Source organism: Euleptes europaea, chromosome 13, assembly GCF_029931775.1.
Source record: "Euleptes europaea isolate rEulEur1 chromosome 13, rEulEur1.hap1, whole genome shotgun sequence".
Classification (NCBI taxonomy): domain Eukaryota; kingdom Metazoa; phylum Chordata; class Lepidosauria; order Squamata; family Sphaerodactylidae; genus Euleptes; species Euleptes europaea.
In genome coordinates this window covers 17,473,164-17,500,791 of record NC_079324.1, presented here as the reverse complement: position 1 = coordinate 17,500,791, position 27,628 = coordinate 17,473,164, and the positions used below count along the sequence as shown (strand labels likewise).

Genomic DNA, 27,628 nt, shown 5'->3' with positions numbered 1-27,628 from the left:
CGCAAACCAAACATTAAAAAAAAAAAATCAGACAAAAATAAGACGGTCTCGTCATGCAATGCGGTAGGCAACCTGTGGCACTGGGTTTTTTTCCCCTTATCCAACCTATGTACAATACAGCAGAGTACCCTATTTACACAGGTTACAGTGTTTCATCCCCATGGATTTATTTCTCGACATCCTGCCCCCGCCTTGGCCCCACCCACCCTGCCCTGCCCCAAGTGGTCCTGGGGGGTGACGGCCCGTCAGACGTGCGTCTCAATGAAGGAATGCGTGTGTGTCAACAGGGGAGCGGGGCTGGTGAGTTCGGAGGCTCCGTTCTGAGCTTTCAAAGCAGCGCTGTACTCACAAACGTCCAGGAAAAATTCATAGTTTTTGACTTTCCACTCTTTGAATTTCTTTGACGTTAAGGTGGGGTCGTGCAGGAGGTTGTTGATAACGGTAAGATCACCTTCCTTCGCCTGCCAAAGGTCAAGAAGACACATTCCACTCAGAAAGAAAGTCAACCTTTGAGTGACGCTTTTTAAAAAATTACTGTGTGAATATCATAGGAAGGCCTAGCGGGATCAAATCCGAAAAATCCATCGTGGCAGGGATGACTCCACAGGTAGGGATGAGCAAACGTTTCTCCCTATTTCCATTTCAAGCTACATTGGTTACAATTTTTGTCGGCTGTTTTGGTTCTCTGCTTTTGTAGATCCGTTTTGCATTACATTCATAGGTTGTATTGTTTTTATGTGCAATTGACACTGTATTTATATGCACACCACCATATAACCACGGTTTCATGTATAATGTGGATTTATAGGGGCACGGATAAAGCTGGGAAATGCATGCGTCTTATGAGGGAATGTCTGGTGCTAGGAAAGGGTAAACGGGTATGAAAATAAACAATAATGAATTTGACTTGCACTAGGAAGAAGAGAAAGCAAAATGTGGATTTTTAAGTCAAAACACTAGTACTGAAACTTTTAAAATAATTCCTCCTCAGGCAAGAGGTAGCAAGTGATTCCTCCAAAATATTTCCTGCTTCCCCTGCTTTCAGTCATTGTATATTAAGGCCTATTGCAGACTTACTTTTTTATTTACCTTGATTAAACAATCTCAGGTGCATAGCAAAATACTTGATCCCCCTATTAAAGGTCTTCCCCCAAATTAATTGTTCTGAAGTGGCCCTTGCCACTTGAACGACCATCTCCTCCCACACAATCCAGCCCACTAGATAAGAGTCACCTCATAAGCCCTGCTCTATGTGCTCCTGCCTTCAAAGGCAAGGCAGGTAGAACCAAATACTGGGCTTTTTCAGTGATGGCCTGTGGAATGCTCTTCCCCTTCAGGTTCTCTTGATGCCTATCCCACTCTTTTTTAGGTGCTAGGCCAAAATATTTCTTTTTACTCAGGCTTTTTAATTAAGGAGCTGATCTTTTAACGTTGCTTTTATAGTATGTTTCAGGCCTGAGAACTATTTTAAGATGCTCAGTGTTGTATGCTGTTTTTATGCTCTGGCTCGGCTTTTAATAGTTTGCTGATTTTATGTTGTTGTTTTTACCATGTCTTACTTTGTAAACTGCTTTAAGCAGGTTCTCTGGAGAAGAAGCAAATACATTTTCCAAATAAATCATACCAGGCAAGTACCCTTCTTCTGGTCAACCAGTTACACCCTCCCACCAAGGGCAGGAAGGCAGGTGTGGAGCTGGCCTTTAGGCTGAGTAGAGCTTTAAAGATAATAACCAACACCTTGAATCTCACCCAGAACTCGATCAACAGTAAAGCTGTTTCAACAGGGGCAGCGAGTGGGTGCCCCATGGGGACCCTGTGAGGAGACTTGCAGCCGCATGTTGTGCAATCGTTAGTTTCCATAATGATTTCAAGGGTAGCCCCACGTAGAGCAAATTACAATAGTCCAGTCTGGAGGTGACTGTGGTGTGGACTACTGTAGCAAGGTCACCCTGGGAGAGATATGGGGATAATTGACGGGCATAGCGAAGATGAAAAAAAGCTGATTGTACCATCGCTGACACCTGTCCATCCAAGGGCAGAGAGGAGTCTAGCCATACCCCCAACCTCTTTACGGAGTCCAGCCATGTAAGCTGGACATCGGCCAGAACTAGGAGCAAAGGTCCCATCCCCCACAGAAGACCAGGTTGACCCAGCCACATAACCTCCGTCTTAGATGGATTTAACTTCAGCCAATTCTCCTTCAACCAACAAACCACGGTCGCAAGATAACGGGCTAGGTCTGATAGTGCTGCCTCTGGCTGCTTATCAAGCAGGAGGAAGAGCTGGCTGTCATCTGCATATTAATGGCATCTCATGCCAAACCTCCTGGTGAGCTCCATAAGAGGGCGCATGTATATGTTAAATAGCATTGGAGAGAGAATAGCGCCCTGTGGTATGCCACAATCAAGCGGACGAGGCGCAGAGCTGTCCCCTCTGAGTGTGTCCCTGGAGAAAGGAAGTAAACCAATCCAAGGCAATACCCCTCACACCAGGGAGTGGGCCAGGACCAAAAGGTCAACTGTATCAAATACTGCTGAAGTCCACTAAAATCAGCGACCCGACACCACCCTTATCTAACTGATGGCAGAGGTGGTCAACCAGAGCTACTAGTGCCATCCTTATCCAGGTAAGACAGACCAGAGTTCCCAGCTTTGTCTGGATATTTTGTGTTGCTGCAATAATACCTCCTTAGCTTATGTAGCCTAGCAAGGTCACACGCTTACTTTTAAAGTACTCTTGAGTACTCTGATGCGATGGAGCTTCTCATTGATCACGGGGTCGTTGCATCTCTTCACAAAGGACCGCCGGAATTCCTGCTTGGTGGACGGGCGCTGCTCTCCAAAGGCAGACAAACTTGCTTGCTCCAGGGTCTTGTACAACTCATGCAGACCATCTTTACTCCTTTTTAGTTCTTCTGTGTTTTCTGAAAGACAATAACCTTTTCTTTATTTTTTTATATAGATCTACAACAGAGAAGATGTGAAGGAAAATAAAGAAGCAGATTTACTTGAGTATTTTTTCTTAAAATACACAGAAACAATTTATTATAGATTGCTACAATCTTTTAGAACAATACTCTTTTCACAGTTGCTAAAATGCAGCTTTGAATCCATGGACAACATATTGTTGCATTTTTCAGCAGTGTGTATTGTGGCAATTTTCCAGCTGGGGTCACCAACTGCTTGCAGGAAAAATGTCCTGTCCATTTAATAGAGGCTGAATGGGATGATATTTACTAGACGTTATTTGCCTACATGCCATGAAAAGCTTCAGTAGCCTGTTTCCGCATTTTAACGCTATATTAAAGGGACATTTTGCTCCAGGCCTGTTGGCAACCCTGTTTGATGCATACAGCTTTCAGGCAGTGGCCGGTGACAATTTTTACCTAAAAGAGGACTAAGAGGAGCTAGTTTCAAAAGACAAGATGGAATACAGTACGGCCATTTATGCTTGGTAATTAGCAGAGCGTTCCAGGCTAAAGTACCCGCATATTTTTTTGAGTTTTTCACGCTGAACCGTAATTCAGGAAGTGACTGCAAAGCTGGTGCTTACCTGCTTCGCATTTCTTAAGAGCCCCTTTAATGCGGCCTTTTGTGTTTGCTCTGCCCCGCCTTGAAGAATCCCCTCAAGGAAGCATGCAAAATCACAGCCGCGCGTTAGCTATGCAAATGGCGACTGCTAATGAAAGGACTGAAGCAGCAGGTGAGTGGGGGGTGGAATTTCTCCTTTTGCTTCGGGACCGTGAATAGGCATTTTAATGGTCGCATTTAAAAAAAGGGCTTTGAGCGAGCATCAAAATTGGCCCTGCATACATGGCCTAAGTATTTTGTTGTTTGGATGATAAAGGTTTTGCCCTGGATCTTCCCAATGGTTTTTTAAAAAATAAATAGTTCCTAGTTAAGCAGGGTTATCTCAGGCTGTGTCTGCTGTTCCTACAACATTCTAGTCTGACCAGATTATATGGACCGAAGTGTTCCATTATATATGGCTTCTGCAATTTGCTTGGTATCTGGCTCATTCTACCCTCTGGATGTCTAGACAGTGGAAGTGTGTTGCAAGGGTTCCCAACATGGTGCCTGTGGGAGCTATGGTACCTGCCAACACCTTTTCTAGCGCCCATCAAGGGCTTTTAGAAAGCGGACAGGGCCAGGTGAGGCTTTTGCCCAGCAAGGCTTCTGATCGGCTCTGCAGATTTTTAAAAATGTTGCTTTGGCAGCCGCCGCCATCATAACACAAGGATCTTCACCTTGGGACTGAAGGTAAGCCATGGCAGCCATTTTATGGCTGGCTCGGTCTCCAGTGGCAGCCAGTTTGTGGCATCCATTTTTTGACTGCACCCACCACACTGTGTCAGAATTCCAAAGATGCCCACTTGTTCAAAAAGGTTGGGGACCCCTGGTGTATCGGAAGCCTGGTTATCACCAAGTGAGCCTGCAAGGATGTTCTCCTCTTCTCCAAGGGTCATCAGCAGCTTAAGTGCTGCTGTTATTTCTGCTATTGGGCAGTTAAACATGAGCAAGAGGAATAGAGTTTCCATCTGTTTGCTCTGTGGTAATAACAGCAATCCCAGAACAGTGGGGAGGATGATGAAAAGTAATGTGTCAATATTATCATTTACTACATGACTTTACTTCATAGACAAAAAGAGGGTTTTTTCTTTTCTTTTCCCCCTGAAGCAATGATTTGGTATCTGTTTTGGAAGGCATGCCTATAAACTTTAATAGTCCACCTAGGGTAAAGTTTGCCAATTTGCAACCTTTCATGAATTCTTATGACTGAGTCTGGGGGCAAAGCTAAAGTATATCGGGTGCATAACTGGGGCTTTATGAACAGCTAAATCCCACTTAAGGACAACATTTACTCAGGCATCAAATCTACCCCAATGACCTAGACATCAAGTCTACACCAACGCCAACACTTTCCAAGGAATTATGATTTTTCTCATCAAGGTACTTCTATTTGCAAACTTTATCCTTCATTGCAGACTTAATCATAAAGATGATTCTAGATCTTTAGACCACTACTGCCCACTCTGCCTGGCAGTGGTTCATCAGGGTCTCAAGAAAAAGAAGAGTTGGTTTTTATATGGTTTTTATATGCCGACTTACAGAAGAATCAAACTGCTTACAATCACCTTCCCTTCCCCTCCCCACAACAGACACCCTGTGAGGTAGGTGGAACTGAGAGTGTGTGACTAGCCTAAGGTCACCCAGCTGGCTTCATGTGGAGGAGTGGGGAAACAAATCCAGCTCACCAGATTAGTGTCTGTGGCTCATGTGGAGGAGTAGAGGAGTGGGGAATCAAACCCGGTTCTCCAGATCAGAGACCATTGCTCCAAACCACCGCTCTTAACCACTACAGCACGCTGGCTCCCAGCCTAAGTTGCAAACTGGTATAGCTTTACCCTAGGCAGACTATCAAGCTGAGCCCTTCTACCCGAGGTCTCTTAAGTGAAGATGCCAGGGACTGAACCTGGGATCTTCTGCATGTAAAGAGGTGTTCTGTCAATGGCCATTTATGCATGGGAGGTTTGCCTTGGATTTGCCACTCTCTAGATACACATTTTTCCCATCTGAATTTGCAAAACTCAAAAATAAGCCCCCCTGCAGAGTTTTGAGAATTCAGATGGGGAAAATGTGCATCTAGATAGCGGCAAATCCAAGGCAAAGTCTCCCATGCATAAATGGCCAATGAGTTGTGGCCCCTCCCCTAAAGAAGAAGCTAACACTCCTTTAACTTACCTTCTTCGCACAAACTACTTTGCTTTTTAATATGCGCTTGCTCTTCAGATCTCTCTTCTGTTATCCCAGCAGGTTTTACACAGCCTTTGACTCGGACGTCTCTGTTTCGCGGAAGGCTTTGACTCCGTTGTTTCTGGGGCCGGGCGTGAGAGCTTTGACCTCGGTGGCACTCCACCAATGGGAAGGGACCATCCTGCTCAAGGTTGTGTCGTCTTTGGACTGGCAGCGTCGCTTGTCTCCGCCTCTCGGGTGACATTCCAAGCCGGCCGCTCACGTACTCAGGGTCAGGAGGAACAGTCTGGAGAAAATGGAGCCCTGAACTGGTCAGCGGGGTCTCTATGAGGTCCTGCCACGAGCGTCTTTCTCTGTAGGGGGGTCTACAGCCCGAAGAGTGCGTACTCCCTGTCGGATCTTGTCGGGAATCTTCCGCAGAAGAATGAGAATAGGTTGATTCGCTGGAGAAGTGTCGGCCTTGTTTAGGCTCAGGGAATGGACTCGAAGAATTCATCTGGAAATAATTTAAATGTTCCATTATATTACATGGTCATGGTAACATACAGGAAAAACTCAACATGTGCTATGTAGTATAAGCCCTCTTTCAGTTGCTCTATTTCCAGCAATTAGCAACAACACGGGCAACATCCATCTGCTCGGAGATGTGTCACCTTTATGACGTGCAGCCATGTCATTACAGCGTTTCACATCAGCAGAAGTATCTAGACATTCTCCTGCCGGTTAGGTGGCAACTACAGAAGCAGCAGCCACTGTGCTGGTAACAGAATGTCTCATGGGGGTTTAGATGTCTAACAGTCATGTTAAATAACAAGTCTGGTTTGGCATCAGCCAGTCATTGGCACCTCGCAAAGCAAGCACTGGCCATTTATGCAGGGTCAATTTTGATGCTCAAAGCTCTTTTTTAAAATGCGACCTTTAAAATGCCTATTCACGGTCCTGATGCAAAAGGAGAAATTCCACCCCCCCACTCGCCTGCTCCTTCGCTCCTTCATTTGCATAGCCATTGGCAATGGTCGTTTGCATAGCTAAGTCGCGTTTGTGATTTTTCATGGTTCCTTCAGTGAATGCTTCAGTGCGGGGGCGGAGCAAATACAAAAGGTCGTGTTAAAGGGGCTCTTAAGAAACGTGAAGCAGGTATGTGCCGGCTTCGCAGTCACTTCCTGAATGACAGTTCAGCGTGAAAAAAAATATATGCGGGGCACTTCTGCCTGGAATGCGCTGCTAATTATCAAGCATAAATGGCCACTGACTTTTGTTTTTCTGTAACCACTCCCTATTCTTGTTTCAACACATTTCTCTGCCTAAGAACAACTCCTGTTAGGAGCCACAGTATTGCTGGTCCAGATTGTCATGACACCTTCTCAGCTTATGCCCAACCCAGCCACAAGTTGTGGGAGAGATCCAGATGTCCCTGAAAAGGAAACATAACTGGTTTTCCTGTTCCTTTTGAGGGAACAAGCGTTCCTACCAACTAGGGAGCAGGGGAGGGGAAAGATTCCGTCTCGGCATCCATGGGAGAAAAAAAATATTGAGAGGATTGCTGAACTTATCCAAATTTGCTTGAACGATAAGTATTGTTTTTAATGTTGTGTTTTTAAAAAATATGAGAAAAAAAGCAGAGGGGAAAAACAGAAAGGGAGAGGCTTAACCTGTATCCCCGTTGATAGAACAGCATCACATGGGTGAAAAATCAGTCTGAGCTTCACCCATGTGATGCTGTTGCCTCAGTCATACTCTCTTTGGTTCTGGCTGTGCGAGGATTGATTGCATCATTCACGCTGGAGAAAAACCTGAAAGAAAAATAGAGAGAGTCCTATCTGCACTGAGAAACACAGGTTAATTATTTTTTTAAGCAGCAAAAAACAAAACAAAAAAACACCTTCAGCTTGCATACTTTTAATATACCAGCTGTTTGTTTCCCAACAACGGTATGAAAATAGTTTAACAGTGGTATGCAAATAGTTTAAAACACATTGGACAAATCAGAGTACTAAGTTATTTCCAAGTCCAGATTGTTAATATAGTTTATTGTTATTTATTGTCATATCCCTGACCTGGGTAGCCCCAGGCTAGCCTGATCTCAGTCAGATCTCAGAAGCGAAGAAGGGTCAGCCTTGGCTAGTATTTGGATGGGAGACCTCCAAGGAATACCAGCGTTGTGACACAAAGGTAGGCAATGGCAAAGCATCTCTGAATGTCTCTTGCCTTGAAAACCCTATGGCTGTGATTTGATGGCAAAAAAAAAAAAAAATTGCTATAGCCCCAACATTGTGGATGGGACTGTATGGAGGATAGGTAACAGAACTCTGCCCCAAGGAGCTTACAGTCTCAATTTCAATGTAATGGAGAAAACAGTGGGATACAAAGGGAAATGAAGGTAGGGCTAAAAAGGAAAAGAATCTGCATTCATTGAGCTATGAGTACTTTGGCTTAGCTTCAGCAGGCAACCAGGACAATGGTCAAACAAGCAAAATAAATTATAGTAGTTTTTTTCACATGGCAGTTGATACATCACATGAAACCTTTATCGGGGGAGACTGTCTAATTACAGCCACTCTTTTCAGGCTGAACTGAAATCTCTGGATTTAAGGGCTAAATTAGATGTGATGGGAGCCCCCAAATGAAAAGGTGAGAACCCTAAATCATAGTGGCTTGGATCTAGTGGCGCACAAGCATCTTAGCACAGTTCTGCTTGAGCAAGATCCTGGTGCAGCACGTAGCACTTTCCACCCTATATACTGTAGTGCCCAGAAACTGGCTGCACAAGATCCTGGGCAACTGAAAACGCAAGTGGGGAGACAAGAAGTTCTCCTTAGCAGAAGTGGCCAGCACTGTCTTTTTGTGCTAGATCCAACCTGTTATGTTAACAAAACCAAGGAAGACCCTTTCCAATACCATAGAATTCACCCATACCTCTTGGTCCACGTACAGTACCACTCCATATTTTCCTCCGTTTTGATTAAGGAGGCATGTCCTTAGACAAAATGTAATTGTTAAAGAGTGGTCTTGCATGAGCTTGGTGTAACTTACTGAGGGCGTCCGGTGGTAAGTATCACAAAGGGTTATGGGGCCATCTTGTTTCAGTGTTAAGGAGCCATCAATATCTTCCTGGTCGCTTTCACTCCAGTAATCTGCTAAACAAAAGGGGTTTGTATTGTCAATGAAAGGGGTTCTTCCATTTGGCAGCTGTAGTGAAACAGGTCTCTGCTACTGCCTGTTTTGCTTAGGTAGTAGGTCATATGAACATAAGAAAATAAGAAAAGCCATGCTGGATCAGACCAAGGCCCATCAAGTCCAGCCATCTCTTCCCACACTGGCCAACCAGGTGCCTCTAGGAAGCCCACAAACAAGACAACTGCAGCAGCACCATCCTGCCTATATTTCACAGCACCTAATATATTCGGCATGCTCCTCTGATCCTGAAGAGAATAGGTATGCATCATGACTAGTATCCTTGAATACTCCTTTCTTCCATGAACATGTCCACTCCCCTCTTAAAGCCTTCCAAGTTGGCAGCCATCACCACATTCTGGGGCAGGGAGTTCCACAGTTTAACTATGCATTGTGTGAAGAAATACTTCCTTTTATCAGTTTTGAATCTCTCACCTTCCAGTTTCAGCAGATGACCCCATGTTCTAGTATTATGAGAGAGGGAGAAAAGCCTCTCCATGTCCACTCATTACCATGCATCATTTTATAGACTATAATGTCTCCCTTTAACTGCCTTCTTTCCAGGCTAAACAGCCCTAAATGTTTTAACCATTCCTCATAGGGCAGTTGCTGTAGTCCTCTGATCATTTTGTTCCTACCCGACGGTACCCACCTTCCTTTACCACTGCCAGCACTTGGAGTTTTTCGTAAACTGCATTTCTGAGTTTGCAATATCAGTTTCACCGACGCTAATAGCTAGGGCTGCTAACCTCCAGGTACTAGCTGGAGATCTCCTGCTATTACAACTGATCTCCAGCCGATAGAGATCAGTTCACCTGGAGAAAATGGCCACTTTGCAATTGAACTTTATGGCACTGAAGTCCTTTCCTTCCCCAAACCCCGCTCTCCTCAGGCTCTGCCCCAAAAACCTCCCACCGGTTATGAAGAGGGACCTGACAACCCTACTTATAGCAAAGTTTAAAGACCAATCACTTTCTGCACAATTCCCCAGTATTAGGGTAATTGGGGCGAGAGGCTAACCAGATGCTGCCAGCCAATTTTATAGTACCAGAAGCATCACCATTATCCTCTTGTCTTTAAAAGAAAGTAAGCAGAAAGGGAAGGAAAGAAGAAAGATGGGGGAGAAAGGAGAGAGTGAGAGAGCAGGAAAGATAAAAACTTTGTGGTTAAAACACTGAAAGTGGGCCCCATGATGCAGGCTGGAGAACCCTGATCACATTTGCCAAACATTTGCATTTTCATGGGCTTGAATTCTGCCCACGATTGCCCTAGGAAACACGTAAGATGGCTACTACTTACTGGCAGAAATTAGATTAGAGGTTTCTCACACTGGCACAGTATAACAGAACTCCTGACAGAGTCTGCATCTCTCTGGTCTCTTAAAAAGTTCAGATACCAAGCATGGTAATGAAAACTCTGCATGTATGATACTCACAACCATCTTCTGTGCCTGAAGCATTCGCAGAGCCTGTATTCTTTCCCCTTTCTTTCCTAGGAGATGTTTCTTTCCATTTGAATCGATGTCAAAGAATAACAATGGCCTTACCTTCATCTGGCCGAATATCTTTGTCATCAGGAGTATAACCAATGGCTGCAAGACCCAGACGGTTCATCCACCTGACGAAATAAACAGAGGCAATTATTTTTTTTTGCTACAATTGGCTTCAAGCACCAACCCGTGTTTTCTTTGCATACAGAAAGCAACATTTTAAAAAGCAAATGAAAGAAATAGACGATGTGAAAATTGGATACTGTTATTAAAATCCCTGACCGACTCTTTCCTTTATAAATTGTTGTTGTTACTAATTCATTGTGCCACCTCTACTGGGACTAACAGAAAGTTATTTTGGGGGGGGGGGAGGGTTCTATTGGTGAAACAGCACAGGGTTAAATCACTTCAGCCTTGTCATCATAGCCCCAAATCTTCTCCTCAGCTGTTTTTAAATTTGGGAGATCCAATCATTGGCCATTTTTTGTATGGTCAAGTTTGATGCTCACTCAAAGCTCTTTTTTAAAATGCAACTTTAAAAATGACTATTCACGGTCCTGAAGCAAAAGGAGAAATTCCACCCCCCACTTGCCTGCTCCTTTGTTCCTGTTTGCATAACCATTAGCATGTGCACAGCTAATGTACCTCTGTTGTTTTGCATAGTTCCTTGAGGGGGATTCTTTGCGGCAAACACCATAGGTCGCGTTAAATGGGCTCTTTACTAATGCGAAGCTGGCATGTGCCGGCTTCGCAGTCACTTCCGGAATGATGGTGCAGTGTGCAAAATTCAAAAAAATATGCAGGGCAATTTAGCCTGGAACGCACTGCTAATTGCCATGCAAAAATGGCCAATGTAACAATGTAAGTGTAGTGATGGTGGAAAGTACTGTTAAGTTGCAGCCAACTTATGGCAACCCTGTAGGGTTTTCAAGGCAAGACATGTTCAGAGGTGGCTTGCCACTGCCTGCCTCTGTAGCAATCCTGGACCTCCTTGGTGGTCTCCAGTCCAAATACTTTCCAGGGCCAACCCTGCTTAGCTTCTGAGATCTGACAAGATCAGGCCAACCCTTATTATACACCGAAAATAGCACCATTGGCCAGGAATAAAATGAAAGGGATGGCTTCCATCATGTGATACAAACCTAAATTATGAAGGAACTTTCTCTGCTTGGAGAATCAAGGGGCTAATAAATGAAAACAAGACTGTACCCTACCGGTGATTATTGAAAGGGTGGAACTAGGCTTACATTCTGCGAGTGTCAAGAAAGTGAATTTTGATCTTCTTTGATTTGGATTCGGCTTTTGTGCTCCATGACAGCAGCTCAACTGAATGCCTTTACGCATCATTACTTTTTAATGTGCATAAACTAGTTGTGCTAAAATTATGCCAGCCAAACTCCTGTAAACTTCTTTGGCACTTGAAGCTTGAACCAGACGCCTCAGTTGCAAGACCGATTCTCTGTTTGCCTTCCAGATCTGGAGTGGTCAAAAAATAATCCCAACAGTGTTGACAGTTCCGGTAGAGCTGAAGGGTGACAACACATTTGTTCGCTGCCACAGGATTCAGTGGGCACTCATTTAGACAACTTTATTTTATTTATTCAGAATATTTCCAGACCACCTCTTCTGAGTCTTGCTCAAATAAAACCCACATTATAAAAAACAAGCCATTAGACACTGGCAGCATAAAAACAGAGCACGTCAGTTTGTACTTTTGCCCCCCTTCAAAAAAATGTAGGCTGCAAGAATTCAGTTCAGAAGAATCTTGTCTTCTGGGCAAAGATAACATTCAAACAAGGCCATCCTAATTTGTATCTCAGTTTTATTTCGAGAGCCAGCATGGGGTAGTGGTTAGGAACGGTGGTGCAGTGGTTAAGAGCGGTGGTTTGGAGCGGTGGACTCTAATCTGGAGAACCGGATTGGTTTCCCCACTCCTACACATGAAGCCAGCTGGGTGACCTTGGGCTAGTCAGAGTTCCCTTAGAGCTCTCTCAGCCCCACCTACCTCACAGGGTGTCTGTTGTGGGGAGGGGAAAGGAAGGAGATTGTAAACCAGTTTGATTCTTCCTTAAGTGGTAGAGAAAGTTGGCATATAAAAGCCAACTCTTCTTCTTCTTCTGCCACAAATGTGTATTTGCTTATCCTCTCTCGCTTTTGATTTCTAGAGTTTGTTTTTTTCTCTTTCACCCTCTTAAAACAAGTTATATCCTATAGCTACATTTACTACCATTGCCCTGATCCAAGAATGATGCATGTGGATTGTGTTTCTGCTCTCACCCTCTTGCTGGATCAGGAATCATGAGTGCAGCCAATATGCACCTGGGTACCACTTTGCTTTGCAGAGCTCATTTGGATGCCACTGACTTTGATGGGTGCATCTATTGATATGGATGGAGTGCCCAAGTGACATTTATATTTATTTACACACACACTTATATATATTTTCTATAATACACACACACACACACTTATATATAATTTCTATAATATATAATTTCTATAATCAGCTACTTCTGCTGCTGCCCCCCTCTGTGTGCTGCCTGGGGCAGGTGCCCCCCTTATTCCCCCAGATCTGGCCCTGCACAGTCCCCACATCTAAAGTATGGGGACCATACTGGCTTAATTTACAGGTTTGTTGTAAGGATTACATAAGAACATAAAAGCCCTACTGGATCAGACCAAGGCCCAACAATTCCAGCAGTCTGTTCACACAGTGGCCAATCAGGGGGAGTCCACAAACAAGACAACTGCAGCAACATTATCCTGCCTGTGTTCCAAAGCACCTAATATAATAGGCATGGTCCTCTGATACTGATGAGAACAGGTATGCCTGATGACTGGTATCATTTTGACTAGTAGCCATGAATAGCCCTTTCCTTTTAAAGCCTTTCAAGTCGGCAGCCATCACCACATCCTGGGGCAGGGAATTCCACAATTTAATTATGTGTTGTGTGAAGAAATACTTCCTTTTATCTGTTTTGAATCTGATTACAATTTGATTACAACCAGAGAATGAGTTGGATCCAGATTAAATTGACGAATTCCACCAATTCCCCCCTTCCCACTGCAGCATCCCTCTCTCATGGCATTTCTTGGGTTCTCCATAAGAAGCCTTTCATGGAGACCTGTGGTTGTATATAGTGGGAGTGGGGAAGCAGGAAGGTTACATCCTGCTGATGGAAAAATGCAGCCTGGATTGGCTCCAGCATATACAATGCGCTTTGAACAGTCCAAAGCGCTACAGAGATGCAAAGCATTAGTATTTTGAAGTATTACCTGGCAGAGCCAATTTTAGTATTTCTTAGTAACTCTCCCTTTGCCTAAAAGAGTGATAAACCTAAGGTTACCAAGAGAGCTTCAGGGCTAAGTGGAGACTGGAACCCTGATAGGCAAGGTCCAAAGTCAACATGATCTCATAAATATTTTTAAAAGCCAGAAGAGATGAGGCAATTGTATTAGGTTACTTATCTTTGATAGTGGTAATGGGGCATCACCTAGAACCAATTGTGCAAAAACAAACAAGGACTCTGGCTATCCTTTGCACACACACACACACACACACACACACACACACAAGTTTCAGTCTTCAGAGTTCTTGAGTTGTGATGCTGATGGGATAGGACAAAGATCTTCCAACCAGTTGCAGAAAACTCTCTTCCGCCAAGGTCTGCACACATTTTCTACGCAAGCTATTAACATTCCTGTCTGGAGACTACAAAATATAACTTTGCATGCTTAGATCATTAATTCATATTCTGCCCTGGCTCATACTCATAGTGACTGCAGATGTAATTATTCTCTCTCTCTGCTACAGTAGAGTTTTCATGCACTACTCTTGGTCATTATGGTAGCTGTCAAAAATAGATTCGGCCCACCAAGGACATTGCTAGCAAAAGCTGTGTGATACTGGACAGATTTTTTTTTATTAGAGTTGAAAAACTGTTCTGAGAAGGCAAGGAGGTGGATTCACAATTGGCACAAAGGCTAGCCAATCTGTGCTGCGCACTGCTCTGCTCCAAGAAAGGAGGTACAAGCCATTTCATGGTCAAAACAAGGCCAGTCAGTCAACGCTGTACAAATCTGTCTTCTTCTGCAAACAAGAAGAAACCTTGGGGAGAAGGTTATACGGATGTTCAAAATGTATTACCTATGATTCCATAGGCAGCTCACTGTGAAAACTACATACATCTGTATACACTTTAAGCTGATTAAAGTACTGAACGGATACCAGTGTTTGACAGAGTGTGGTTTAATATTCTGTTCTTTCATAATTCAGACTCATAGAGCTTTTCACTCCTTGCAGGGTCTGTGAATTGTTCACACTACCTCTATTGCTCTAAATCCTGACGTGATTCATGAACATGAACTAGAGGGCGGGGGGGGGGGAGAAGCAAATGCCATATTATGCTGATTTGCTGAATGTTGGGATACAAAAGTTCCTGCTGTGAAGGCATTCACTCCGGGATCAGGTTTGCTTAAATCCTTCCCATCCTGTGCTTTCTGAACACACAGCATGAATACTAGTTACCTGCCTGTTCCTTTGACAGAATAAACCACATTGCTTAGAGCCTTCCAAAGCTCGGAGCAGCAAACCCCATTCATATTAATGGGTGGAATGAGAGCCATATGAATGTCACGCAAAAAGGTTAGAATGATCCCTCTTGCCAAGGAACATCAGCACCATTTCTAAGTCAAGACATGTTTGCTGATGATGGGGGGGGGGGCCTTCCTGTCGCAACACAGACGCAGACAGGAGGCATTGCTTTTGCACACAAAAGGATGTCGCTCATTAAAATATCCTCCAATCCACTTTGCATGCTGCGTAAAGATATGCTAGGGAAAAATAATTTAGCAGACACTGGCAAGGGACGTGGTGCTGAAGGACAATTTGATAGCAACACGTTATATATAGATCACAATGCGCAGCAAGCTTGGCAAGCTGTGTGTGACCTTTGGTTTATTAAAGTAGACGGCAATATGTAATGTACCCCCATACACAAACAAGGCACTGTAAAACAATTTAAGTCCCACAAATGATCATACTGGCTTTGTGTGTGAGTAAAGAGCCAGCATGGTGTAGTGGTTAAGGTGTCAGACTGGGACCTGGGAAACCCAGATTCGAATCCCCACTCATGCCATGGAAGGAAGGAAGGAAGGAAGGAAGGAAGGAAGGAAGAAAGAAAGAAAGAAAGAAAGAAAGAAAGAAGGAAAGAAAGAAAGAAAGAAAGAAAGAAGGAAAGAAAGAAAGAAAGAAAGAAAGAAAGAAAGAAAGAAAGAAAGAAAGAAAGAAAGAAAGAAAGAAAGAAAGAAAGAAAGCTTGCTGGGTGACCTTGGGCCAGTCACACACTCTCAGCCCTGACCCCAGCTAGTGTTTGGATGGGAGACTTCCAAGGAACTCCAGGGTTGCTACACAGAGGCAGGCAATGGCAAACCACCTCTGAATGTCACTTGCCTGGAAAACCCTATGGTCAAGTCAGTTGTGACTTGACGGTAAAAAAAAAGTGCCATTAGGTTGCAACTGACTGACTTATGACAACCCCATAGAGTTTTCAAGGCAAGTGAGAAGCAGAGGTGGTTTGCCGTTGCCTCCCTCTGTAAAGTCTTCCTTAGTGGTCTCCCATTCAAATACTGATCCTGCTTAGCTTCTGAGATCTGACAAGGTCGGGCAATACTATACCATTCCACGTACCCCATGCTGGCTTTACCAATGGAAAGACAAGGGGCGAAGATTTTTAATGTTACCTTCCCCTCACACGCATTGGCTTAGTGGAAAGCCCATTCATTCTGCTTGAATGATTTGAAAATATGAATATACAACCATATTGTCCCTTTTGTAAATATCTGAAAACAGGAAGTCAAAATAAATTAGACTCCAAGAAAAGGATAATTGATATTTCACCCAAGGTTCTGGAGTTCTGAATTACCAGGTCATGTCCAAGGTGGAGCCAATACATTAGGAATCCTCTACTGTTTATTTCCAAAATAGGTACACAGCACTATGCACGAGCAGCTGGCCACAGCTGCCAGTTCCTAGAATTAATTAGCAACTTTTATGTTGGTTACATTACTGATGTGTACGTGCAGATTGGTAAAATACTGACAAAAAAGCAACCTCCCTACCATTACACAAACAGTTGTATCAAGATTCTTTTTGTGTGATGCTTTTCCAATGCAGAGGAGTGGTTGTGTGCATCTGTAAAACACCACAAAAATATCTTGATACAATGATATGCACAACAATATCAAACCTGCTTTTATGCGGTGTTTTGAAGCAACACAATGGGAGGTGGGCTGCTTATTCTTAGTCATTGAAGCTGGGTTCTTTTGGGGCTTAATATATTTTAAACAGGTATTGGAACTTGTTTGCACATTTTATTCTAACCACATTGCTCGGACATATGTCCCATTTGTGGTGACTTAGGGAGGGACTGATAACACTGGAAAGAAGAGTGTTACTTGCTAAAATTAGAACTTTACCAATGAGCATGCACATGTTACTATGCCAATTTGGGGCCTTCAATTCTATTCCAAGAAACCTTCTGTGGGAGAAACTAAACAAGACTTCAAATGATAAGAGACTGTTTTTTCTCATACAGAAGTTGAATCTCTCAACCAATTCCCAAGTTCGATACGACCCTCGAGGTGAACGTACTAGAGAGATTGCCATAAACTGAGGCATGAAACAGGGATGTATATTGGGCCCTTATGTTTTTTATTTTTTTATAAACGATCTTGCATTAACTAAAAACTGTAGACGGCCATTTCCCTAAATTAGGCTCTTCTCCCATTCCTTTATTATTTTACACTGATGACGCTGTGGTATTATCACTTACGCAGAAGGGTCTATGATGTCTACTGTCTATGTTTGTGATGTACTGCGATTCTAATTTGCTATCCATAAATTTTGGAAAATCTAAGATTCTGGTCTTTTCTAAAACTTGGAGGAGCCACTGTTGAAAAATTAAGGGACATGAAAGCGAATACATAAAACAATTTAGATACCTGGGATCGAATTTCCAATATAATAACAGCTGGGCATCCCATAGAAATTATACTGTGTCCCTAGCTAAATGTATTACTGTGGGTGTAATCCAATTCCCCCCCCCCTTGCTGTCCAATATGTGAAGGGGTATGTTTAAACTATGGATCACCCCTTACTTATCACAACTCATGGCACCCTTTTTTTGCCTTCCTCCGTCTCCCTTGCTGATGGTCAAAAAGATGATCCTTCTATAGGTGTCATCTCTTCCCCCCAAATTCATCACAAAGAAGGCAGCATCATGCTATTCAGGCTCTTCCTTCCACTTGCTGTGGCAAATTGTGCCTCCTTTCTCAGCGTCTCCTGAGTTGTGGGTTCAGGAGCTGTCCTGGGGTGCTTTCCCCCCTTGCTGTTCAATATGTGAAACACCCATCTGTGATGTCACATTTTTAGATGTGAACTTAAAATATCTAATGCTTGAACAGGGAGTTACCTATACACACACAGACAGGCACACACATACAGCTGCCATGGTACACCAAAATGCAACCTCCTGCATTAAGAAGCTCTCTTTGCACACATATCAAGTCGTTGCAGCCTTCATTCTGTCACCGTCGCTGTGTTTTGATAAATAAAATTGCTCCCAGGATACGCTCTGAGCATTCTTTCCAATTTGATAATTTGACATGATTTTGCTGATCTCATTTTATGCAGTGCCTGCTTAGGTTTGTCAAACCAATGACACAGGAAGAAGCCCTAGCTAGCTTCAGCGTTGACAAGCGAACCAGAACAATGCATGTGGGCATGGCTTTTATGCACTTAACTAAGTCTCCCCTTTATTTTCTTTTTAATTGTTTTTAAACAACCTGCCTTTCCTATCAACCAAAGCTTAGCATGTCTTCATGAGTCCTTTTAAAGGTTACATCCATGCTTATCAGGAATTTGGCAACTGCATGTATCAAAAACGTGTGCTACCTGCAAGGTTCCCAATACGCACAGTTGCCATGTTGTCAAAATGGGGACAATGCAAGCATTTCGCATGAGTGTACAGCTTTGGTCTGTTCACACCAGAACCCTGAAAAAAATTCAGCGGGTAGTTCATATGTACCAAACTGTTCTGTTCCACAAGATTCAAGAAATCAAAGGGAAATTTAAAGCACTCTTAGGCATGCTGAATGATCAGCATGGAAATACATTAACTGAACAGGACAAAATAAAGAAAAGGTGGGAACAATACACTGAGGAATTATACAGAAGAGATGAAGGGATGACAGATTCTGTCCAAGAAGAAGCTTTTGAAGAAGAACCTACAGTTTAGAAAGTGAAGTGAGAGCTGCACTGAGAGCAATGGGGAGAAACAAATCACCAGGAGCAGATGGGATATCAATAGAGCTGTTCCAAGCCACAGAAACGGAGTCCATCAAAATCTTGACAAAAACATACCAACAGATACGGAAAACAAAACAAGGCCCACAGACTGGAAACAATCCATTTACATTCCAATTCCCAAGAAAGGGGACATCAAAGATTGCAGCAACTATCGAACCATTGCATTAATTTCTCACACAAGTAAAGTGATGCTCAAAATCTTACAGCAAAGGCTGTTACCATATATGGAACGAGAAATGCCTGATGTTCAAGCTAGATTCAGAAAAGGAAGAGGCACTAGAGATCATATTGCAAATATACGTTGGATACTGGAGCATACGAGAGAATTTCAGAAGAAAATCAGCTTTTGTTTCATAGATTACAGCAAAGCTTTTGACTGTGTAGATCACGAAAAGCTATGGCTGGTTTTAAAGGAAATGGGTTTGCCACTACATCTGATCGTTTTGATGCGCAACCTGTACTCTGGACAAGAGGCCACAGTTAGAAAAGAATATGGAGAAACAGAATGGTTTCCAATTGGCAAAGGGGTTAGACAAGGATGTATTTTACCTCCCTATCTCTTCAATCTAAATGCAGAACATATACTTAGGAAAGCTGGATTAGATTTTGATGAAGGTGGAGTGAAAATTGGAGGGAGGAACATTAATAATTTGAGATATGCCGATGACACTACATTAATGGCAGAAAATAGCAAAGATTTGAAACGACTACTGCTGAAAGTGAAAAGAGAAAGTGCCAAAGCAGGACTACAGCTGAACATCAAGAAGACAAAAGTAATGACTACAGGAGAATTACACAACTTTAAGGTTGATAATGAGGAAATTGTAATTGTTGAAGACTTTCTATTCCTTGGCTCCACCATCAACCAAAAGGGAGACTGCAGCCAAGAAATCAGAAGGAGATGGAGACTGGGAAGGGCAGCCATGAAGGAGCTAGAAAAGACCTAACCCTAACCCTAACCCTGTTCAGACAATAAGGCAAGCACATGTATCAGAACAATTTATGGCTTGTTGGCAGGCACTTGGTATGTGTGTAGGTAATTTTGAAAAAGACTATAATCTCAAGCCTTTTTCCCGTATCCTATTATCATAGCTAAGAAAAAAACCCTCATCTGTAACAAAAAATAAAAATAAATCAATTCATTTAATACATTCTGGAAAAATATTAGTTTCTAACTCTCCATTGATCATTTTTATTACATTTACACTTTTCCTCCATGCTGCTTGTATACGTTTCCCAGCTGGCAAACTATCCAGGTAGCTTATAGGTTAGACTTGCTTAGCTTTCAGAAGTAAAACTGAACACGCCTGGAGCCTGAAATTGCACACAGGGAGGGGGGGGGAGGAGAGAAAAGATTGGGAATTTTCTCTCGGCCCACTATAATCTTTCTCTGCAGAATATTATCAGCCCTTAGGGGTTTGAGCTTTTTCGCCCCCCCCCCCTTTAAATAACTCTACCGCTCTCGGGCAAGGAGTGTGCTTGATCCTCATCGGATGGTTTTCGTTTCATGCTGGGTGTCTTTTTAATTTACAAAGTAATATTTTCCTGCATATCGAAGGGGGCTTCCTCCAAGTATTTAAAACCCTGACTTGGTATGCATGTTGGTCTCCTGGCTTCTTTGTGATAGACAATGGCTGCAATTTAGGGTTGCCAGCCTCCAGGCAGGAGATCTCCTGCTATTACAACTGATCTCCAGCCGATAGAGATCAGTTCCCCTGGAGAAAGTGGCTGCTTTGGCAATTGGACTCTATGGCACTGAAGTCCCTCCCCAAACCCCACCCTCCTCAGGCTCCGCACCAAAACCTCCCACCGGTGGTGAAGAGGGACCGGGCAACTGTATTTGTGAGCGTTTTCCAACCACATTCATACTTCACTTCTTGAGGTGCACACTTACATATAGGGTTGCCAGGTCCCTCTTCGCCACCAGTGGGAGGTTTTTGGGGGCAGCGCCTGAGGAGGGCAGGGTTTGGGGAGGGGAGGGACTTCAATGCCATATAGTCCAATTGCCAAAATGGCCATTTTCTCCAAGTGAACTGATCTCTATCGGCTGGAGATCAGTTGTAACAGCAGGAGATCTCCAGCTATTCCCAGGAGGTTAGCAACCCTGCTTACGTATTTTAGCTGCATGCCTGAAAAACATCATTTCAGAAAGAGGCACTCATGGCACACACACACAATGAGCAACACATGCCTGGATTCCTATTGGAACGGAGTCTTTTACTGCTGTAACATAATAAGGTTGGCTACTAAGGCTTCAAAGTGAGGCTTTTGAAAAGATGTTTTTTAAAAGGATAAAACGATGACACCAGCTCCTGAAGAACTGGAAGAGCCCCAGAGCAGGCTGTGATCCGGATGCCCAGGGTTCTTATTTTGGAAAGACTATCCGGGATATAATGTAGATAATTTCACATGATAGTTCCCTAACAGCCTTACATTTCGCAGAACGTTTTGTGCTTCTCAGCAGGGAAGAGACTGAGAATTCTACAAGGCGGACTTCCTGCTAGCAGCGTAGGTTTCAAAGGGCCATGGATTTTGTAGGAAGATTTCCTGTAAATACAGCTAAGGTACTGTTACAAAAAGCCATCGCTAGGAGCTAGCGATGGGTAGATTTCCCTCCCCCCCTGGTCCACCCTGGAAATAATTCAAGCAAAACTACATTGTGTTGCCAAGCATATTTCAGACATTTGGCCACACAATCTAACTCCCAAAATGTGTTCACTGTAAATCCAACCCCCAGGCTTTCCCCATTGTCCCTTTCCCTTTTCTCTCCTAAATGTACAAGAGGCAGAAGCCGCCACAGAACTAACTCTGCCCCCTAACTGATGCTGAAAGCATGCATGGAATTATCATGGTATCTATAGTTCCCGTGGCTCTTGATGTCCCCACTGCACACTGGGACTTCAGGTTAGGAGGCGGAGGAAGCAGAGGAAGCAGAAGAAGAGTTGGTTTTTACATGCCAACTTTCTCTACCACTTAAGGAAGAATCAAACCGGCTTACAATCCCCTTCCCTTCCCCTAACCACAACAGACACCTTGTGAGGTAGGTGAGGCTGAGAGAGTGTGACTAGCCTAAGGTCACCCAGCTGGTTTCTTGTGTAGGAGTGGGAAAACAAATCCAGTTCACCAGATTAGCCTCTGCCGGTCATGTGGAGGAGTGGGGAATCAAACTTGGTTCTCCAGATCATAGTCCACCGCTCTAAACCACTGCTCTTAATCACTACACCATGCTGGTGTACATGATGATTTGGTGGGGTGGAGCCGGGGGGGAGGGGTGGGGAGGGGAGGGACTTTGATGGGGCATAATGCCATAGAGTCCACCTTCTAAAGTGGCCATTTTCTCCAGGGGAACTGATCTCTGTTGCCTGGAGATCAGTTGTAATCCCAGGAGATCTCCAGACACTACCTGGAGGTTGGCAAAACTAGCCCACACTTTGGAAGGCTATGGGCCAGATCTTAAAAGGGTGAAGGGGATTGTCATGGAAATAGACAGGAATAGAGGGGAACAGCTGCTGGGCATGACCAGAAAGATCATGGAGGATGTCTCTGCACACCAGAAACAGAGCTGGTCAACCAAATATACCAAAAGGGAGTTAAGTGACCCAGAATAGTATAGCCTTGGAAAAGGGCAAGAAACAAAGAAGTAACACAATAATATGGCCTTTTGTGGATTAGAAGCCTTCTAACCCCCATCAACAGATATTATTTGTTGAGGCCCAGATGCAGAAGCAACTGAGAATGGCAAGAATGTCCAACTTCACAGAAGGTAAGGCATAGTTCAAAGATGGGGGCATATTGGTTGAGGGCCAGACGATAGTCATATGAATGAGAAACATGTAATCACTATTTTTAAGCAGACTTTGTTAAGACAAAATATAGCAAGAATGAACTAATAGTTAATATATTTTTTAAGAAGATCTTGAAGTACAGATAACTTTGTATGATGTTTGAAGTTATAAGTTAATTATTTAGCCAAAAATGTGTGGATGCTTATTAAGTGGGACAGCTAACTATTGTTAGACGATTTTAAAAACCTATAAATATGGGAAGCTGAGTTGAATGGGAGCTTCATCTCAAGAGGGGCTCCCCACTTGTGACTTCTGAGTCCTCCCATTCCGTTTCTGCAGAATGAGGTGCAAAGGTTTCTGTCACCAGCCCATGAATGCCATTTTTTAAATTAATGTGAATGGGAGAAATAACCTGGCCACATCAGAACAATGGTCCATGTGGACCACTATCTTGTTTCCCACCATGGTGAGTGGCCTTTGAGCATGTACATTAGCCTTCATGGCTAATAGCCACTTATAGACCTATGTTCCGTGAATCTGTCAAATCCCTGTTTAAACCTATCTAAGCTAGCCACCATCACTGCATCTTGTGGCAGTGAGTTCCACAAGTTAATTGTGTGCTGACTGAAGAAGTGCTTCCTTTTGTCTCTCTTGAATCTACTGCCCGTCAACTCATTTTCAATCAGTTGACTGCAGTACAAACTATTTCCACTTACTGGATTAAAAATCAATATTGTTCCTTTCTAGTCCTTTCAATGGTTTACATTGATTTCAAATTACAGATCCCCGCTTCTCCTTTTATCTGCTTCACAGGAGAGCTAAAGTAATGTGTTTTAGCCAAGTTTCCTTTGATCTCCTTAGCAAACACTATCAGTTGGAGGTAATTTAAAATATTAACACCTGGCTGCTGATCTTTAATTGGAACTGATATGGCAACCATTGTGCTTTTTATCACAAACTTCATCCGGTTTGATTTTTTAAAAAATATGACGGGTGAGCTGAAGAATAACTATCTCATTGCTTTGACCAAGCAAAACTAGAGGCATATTTATTAATTGCATTATTAATTCATGGCCGTGAACACAAATGTGCTTGTGCAGACCTGAAAAAGCAGTGTGAGGGCATTAATTTTGCAAGGCAGAGACTGTCAGCAACAAGCAAAACAGCAGGCCGAATCCACTGGAAGGACCCTGCTGGCCGCAGAAAAGTCCTCTTCCATGGATATTTAATCAGGTTGTGTGTGGCCTCGCACCAGGACAATGATTCCCCCCCTTGTTTGGCTAACTAGTTTCACCCACCACTCAGGTAGGCATTGGTGGGAAACGGCCAGAATGACCTTGACGTCTCCTGCCATAAGCGGGCAAATGGTAAGTCTAGTACTTAACCCTTTCATGAATACAATTAGGACCAACGTAGGCTTAATGCTGGCGAATAACGGTTTGCAAATGGGGAGTCAGCCTCAGAGACCTGTGCTGCACTCCTGCCCAGGGTTGCCAGATCCCTCTTCACCATTGGCAGGAGGTTTTGTGGGCAGAGCCTGCGGAGGATGGGGTTTGGGGAGGGGAAGGACTTCAATGCCATAGAGTCCAATTGCCAGAGAGGCCATTATCTCCAGAGGAACTGATCTATGTTGCCTGGAGATCAGTTGTAATAGCGGGAGATCTCCAGCTAGTACCTGGAGGTTGGCAACCCTATCCTGAAAGCAGGAAAGTAGTCTTCGCTGCTTCTTGGTAAAATCCCCACTCACCCCTTTTAATGGACACGAGACAAGAGTGAGGGCAAAAAGCACTGTCCTCCTTCTGATTTGGCTCCTGATGTCATCACACAGTCAAATATGGTTGGCAAAGTGCCACTGCCATGAAACCAAATGAAAGTGCCGGTGCCATGAAACCAAATCAAAGTGAGGGCAGGCTTTAAGTGGGGAAAATTGAATGTTGTAGAGTTTTAAAATTTGTGTTGAACTGGTCTTTTGACCGCAATAATTGATTTGCTGTTGTTGTTGAGTGAGGGCAGGCCTTTCTGTCCTCACTCTGAACTGGCTTTGAGAGGCTGAACTGGCTTTTAGAGGCAGGCAGAGTGGTCTCCCCTTTCTCTGGTGGTCCCATATGGTTTTTTCCCCAACATCTTGCACTGAGGTGCACTCTGGGAAAGGTAGTCCTCAGAGTGCCTGACATGGCATGGTAAAGGAGAGGAAGGCAGGCATGGAAGCAGATTCTCTCATCCCACTCATTGGCTCAATCAGCCAGCCAACACCAGTCTAGCTGGGGGGGGGGGGGCAGGTGAGGAAAAGCTGAGAAGGGAGGGAAGTTATGGGAACAAAAAATTGTACAGAGCAGCAGCTGGGAATGTAGTCACCACCTCTAATAAGTTGGGCAAACAAGTTCCCATGGTCCCCCGAAGAACTGTCAAAAGGGTTGATTTCACAGCTTGTGAAAAGGACAATGATGATGTGGGGGGCAGCAGGATTTCCACTCAGTCCTAGCAGAAGTTTAAATATACGTAAATGCCCACACTTGAGTTTGTTCCAAGAAACACCTGTATAATGTGAGCATTGCCTGAAGCAATCACAATGCGTAGAGCTGTTCTTTGCTTTCTGTCTGTTTTTCCCTGATCTTCTTACACAATGTATTAGTAACTTTTCATGGACAATGATGGGACAGCAGAACATCTATTAGCCGCTTTTTAAAACAAACAGCAGTTCTGGCATGGGTGGTAAGTGACCAATGTCGGGAAGGGCTCACTCTCCCTTCTCCCAACACCACAGTCTCATTCCAAACCCCTCACATAAAACTGTATGAGACCCGCACTGCAGACTTCCAGGGTCTAGTCTACATAAGAACGGCCATGCTGGATCAGGCCAAGGTCCATCAAGTCCAGCAGACTGTTCACACAATGGCCAACCTGGAAGCTCACAAACAAGACAACTGCAGCAGCATCCTGCCTGTATTTCACAGCACCTAATATAATAGGCATGCTCCTCTGATACTGGAGAGAATAGGTATGCATTATGACTAGTAACCATTTTAACTAGTAGCCATAGATAGTCTTATCTTCCATGAACATGTCCACTCCCCTCTGAGAGCCTTCCAAGTTGGAAGCCATCACCACATCCTGGGGCAGGGAGTTCCACAATTTAACTATGCGTTGTGTGAAGAAATACTTCCTTTTATCTGTTTTGAATCTCTCACCCTCCAGCTTCAGCAGATGACCCCACGTTCTGGTATTATGAGAGAAGGAGTCTAGTTTAGTTTGGTTCTTAGTAGCAGATTCCAAGCACAGTTTGGAAGCACTTGATCTAGGCTGTATCTCTGAAGCTAAACAAGCCTGGCCAATATTTCTATCACTGAGTTTCTTGAAATAACAAACAATGGCATACAACTGTAACCAATAAATACTCAGATCCAGATGTTAAATATTCAAGTGTGCATGTGAAATGAGAAAACAGGAATTTATATACATAGGCTCTGTCAAATAATCGTACAGGAGACTCAGTTTGGCTGGGACCCTAACTGTGGTCTACTCAGCATTAGGGTTGAACCAGCCCCAATTTCAATGCCATGGATGAACTACACAGCCACACTCAGAAGGCGCATAAGGAGCATCTATTAAGAACCACAGGGACCCGGGTACATGCAGGGAAGATGAAACACCAGCTTCCTTTCATTCTGCTGCTCTGTACATATTTCAGGAAGCACATTAATGCATCTTACCGATTCATTTCTTCCAGACAGTCAGTTGCAAAGTAGAAGCTCTTGATTTTGGGGTGACAAGCTTTGAAGGCACTGGCGGGAGAAGCAGAAAGAGGGGAGAAGAAACGTTTGTAATGCTTCTTTGTCAAAGCACTTGTTAGCAAATCTTAAAGTTTGTTGCCATCAGCACGTTACCAGTTACACCGAAAGTCTGGCGACTCTGTGCCAAGTTTTCTTTGAAAATGATAGTCAGAACTTGCAGTATAATCCTAAGCCCCTCTCCCCAACCATTTTCCTGTGCCAAAATGGAGCTGTGTGAGTATTATTTCCCTGCTTCTGCTGCTCCAGATACACAGAATAATGGGGAAGCAAAAATGAGAAAATAACTCTTCCCCAGTGCCATTTTGGTGCAGGATAATGGCTGGGGGAGAGAAGGCAGGAGGGTCCTTATTTCCTCCATGGTGGCTTTCTGACCCCAAACATACTCCCCTTTATCTGCATGATACATGGAATTTACACACAATAGGACTGATGGGGAGAGCTCATCTCCCTACTGGAACACTGGCCCTTTTTCCAATCCCACAGCCCACCTGCACTGAGGCATAATTTGTGAATTTGGGCAAATTTAACATGCACTGTCTGTATAAGCACAGTTAACCCTACCCTCCCATCCCTCCTAGGATATCAACTATATGCAAGGAATCTATACATGATGAATTTTGCTGGCTTTTCAGATCATGCAACTGTGGTGTCAAGAGATGGGGTTTCCACCATGCTGTAGGTCTTTGTATTATCTGAGGTGGCCCAACAGGTTTTCTCCATCCTCAAAAATAAGATAATTTTTGCCGAGTTCTTCTGAAGCATCACCTGCTCCAATAAGGTAGAGAAAAAGATCAGCTATTCGAGAAGCAATGTTAGGGTGTGTTTTTTGGTGTTTTTTTTATTTAATGAAATATTCAGAGAGAGGCAGGTGGCTCTTCTAGGTGAAATTTTATTCAGGCCGCAACATTAATCTATCTGATTTTTCGACTGATTGATCAAAAACATTTTGATTGACAAAGGTGCTGCTGTCAATTTTATGCATGTTCTTACAAAACAAACTGCAGGTGCTGAGGGCTGTCTCAGAAGAGGCAATTCCTCCCAAGTGAAAAAGAAAAGGGAAAGGCCTTTTCCGAGTGGGGAAGGCCTCTTTTGCGATGCATAAACTGAAAAACGATTGCTGTTCCATATGTAAATTTATGCAGATTGAGTCAGCTTATCATGTAATCACCTATAACTCATATGGAAAATCAACTTAGATTTCTCTGAGCGACTGGCCAAGATATTATCGATGTTGTTTTATAACACTCATCGCTACCTACTCTAAACCT

At 43.6% G+C, this 27,628-nt stretch overlaps 1 protein-coding gene across 1 annotated transcript in view; it reads right to left on the bottom strand.

Moving 5' to 3' along the window:
- Positions 1–236: 236 nt before the first annotated feature.
- The window catches only part of LOC130486531 (connector enhancer of kinase suppressor of ras 2-like), a 513,126-nt gene continuing 485,734 nt past the window's right edge, over positions 237–27,628 (bottom strand). The window contains exons 19-24 of the mRNA XM_056859816.1: positions 26,280–26,351; positions 10,474–10,544; positions 8,787–8,890; positions 5,742–6,249; positions 2,724–2,923; positions 237–461 (exon numbers count right to left, since the gene is read on the bottom strand). Of these exons, the coding sequence (XP_056715794.1) occupies positions 246–461; positions 2,724–2,923; positions 5,742–6,249; positions 8,787–8,890; positions 10,474–10,544; positions 26,280–26,351 (1,171 nt within the window). The 3' untranslated portion in view covers positions 237–245. The remainder of the gene's footprint in view (positions 462–2,723; positions 2,924–5,741; positions 6,250–8,786; positions 8,891–10,473; positions 10,545–26,279; positions 26,352–27,628) is intronic.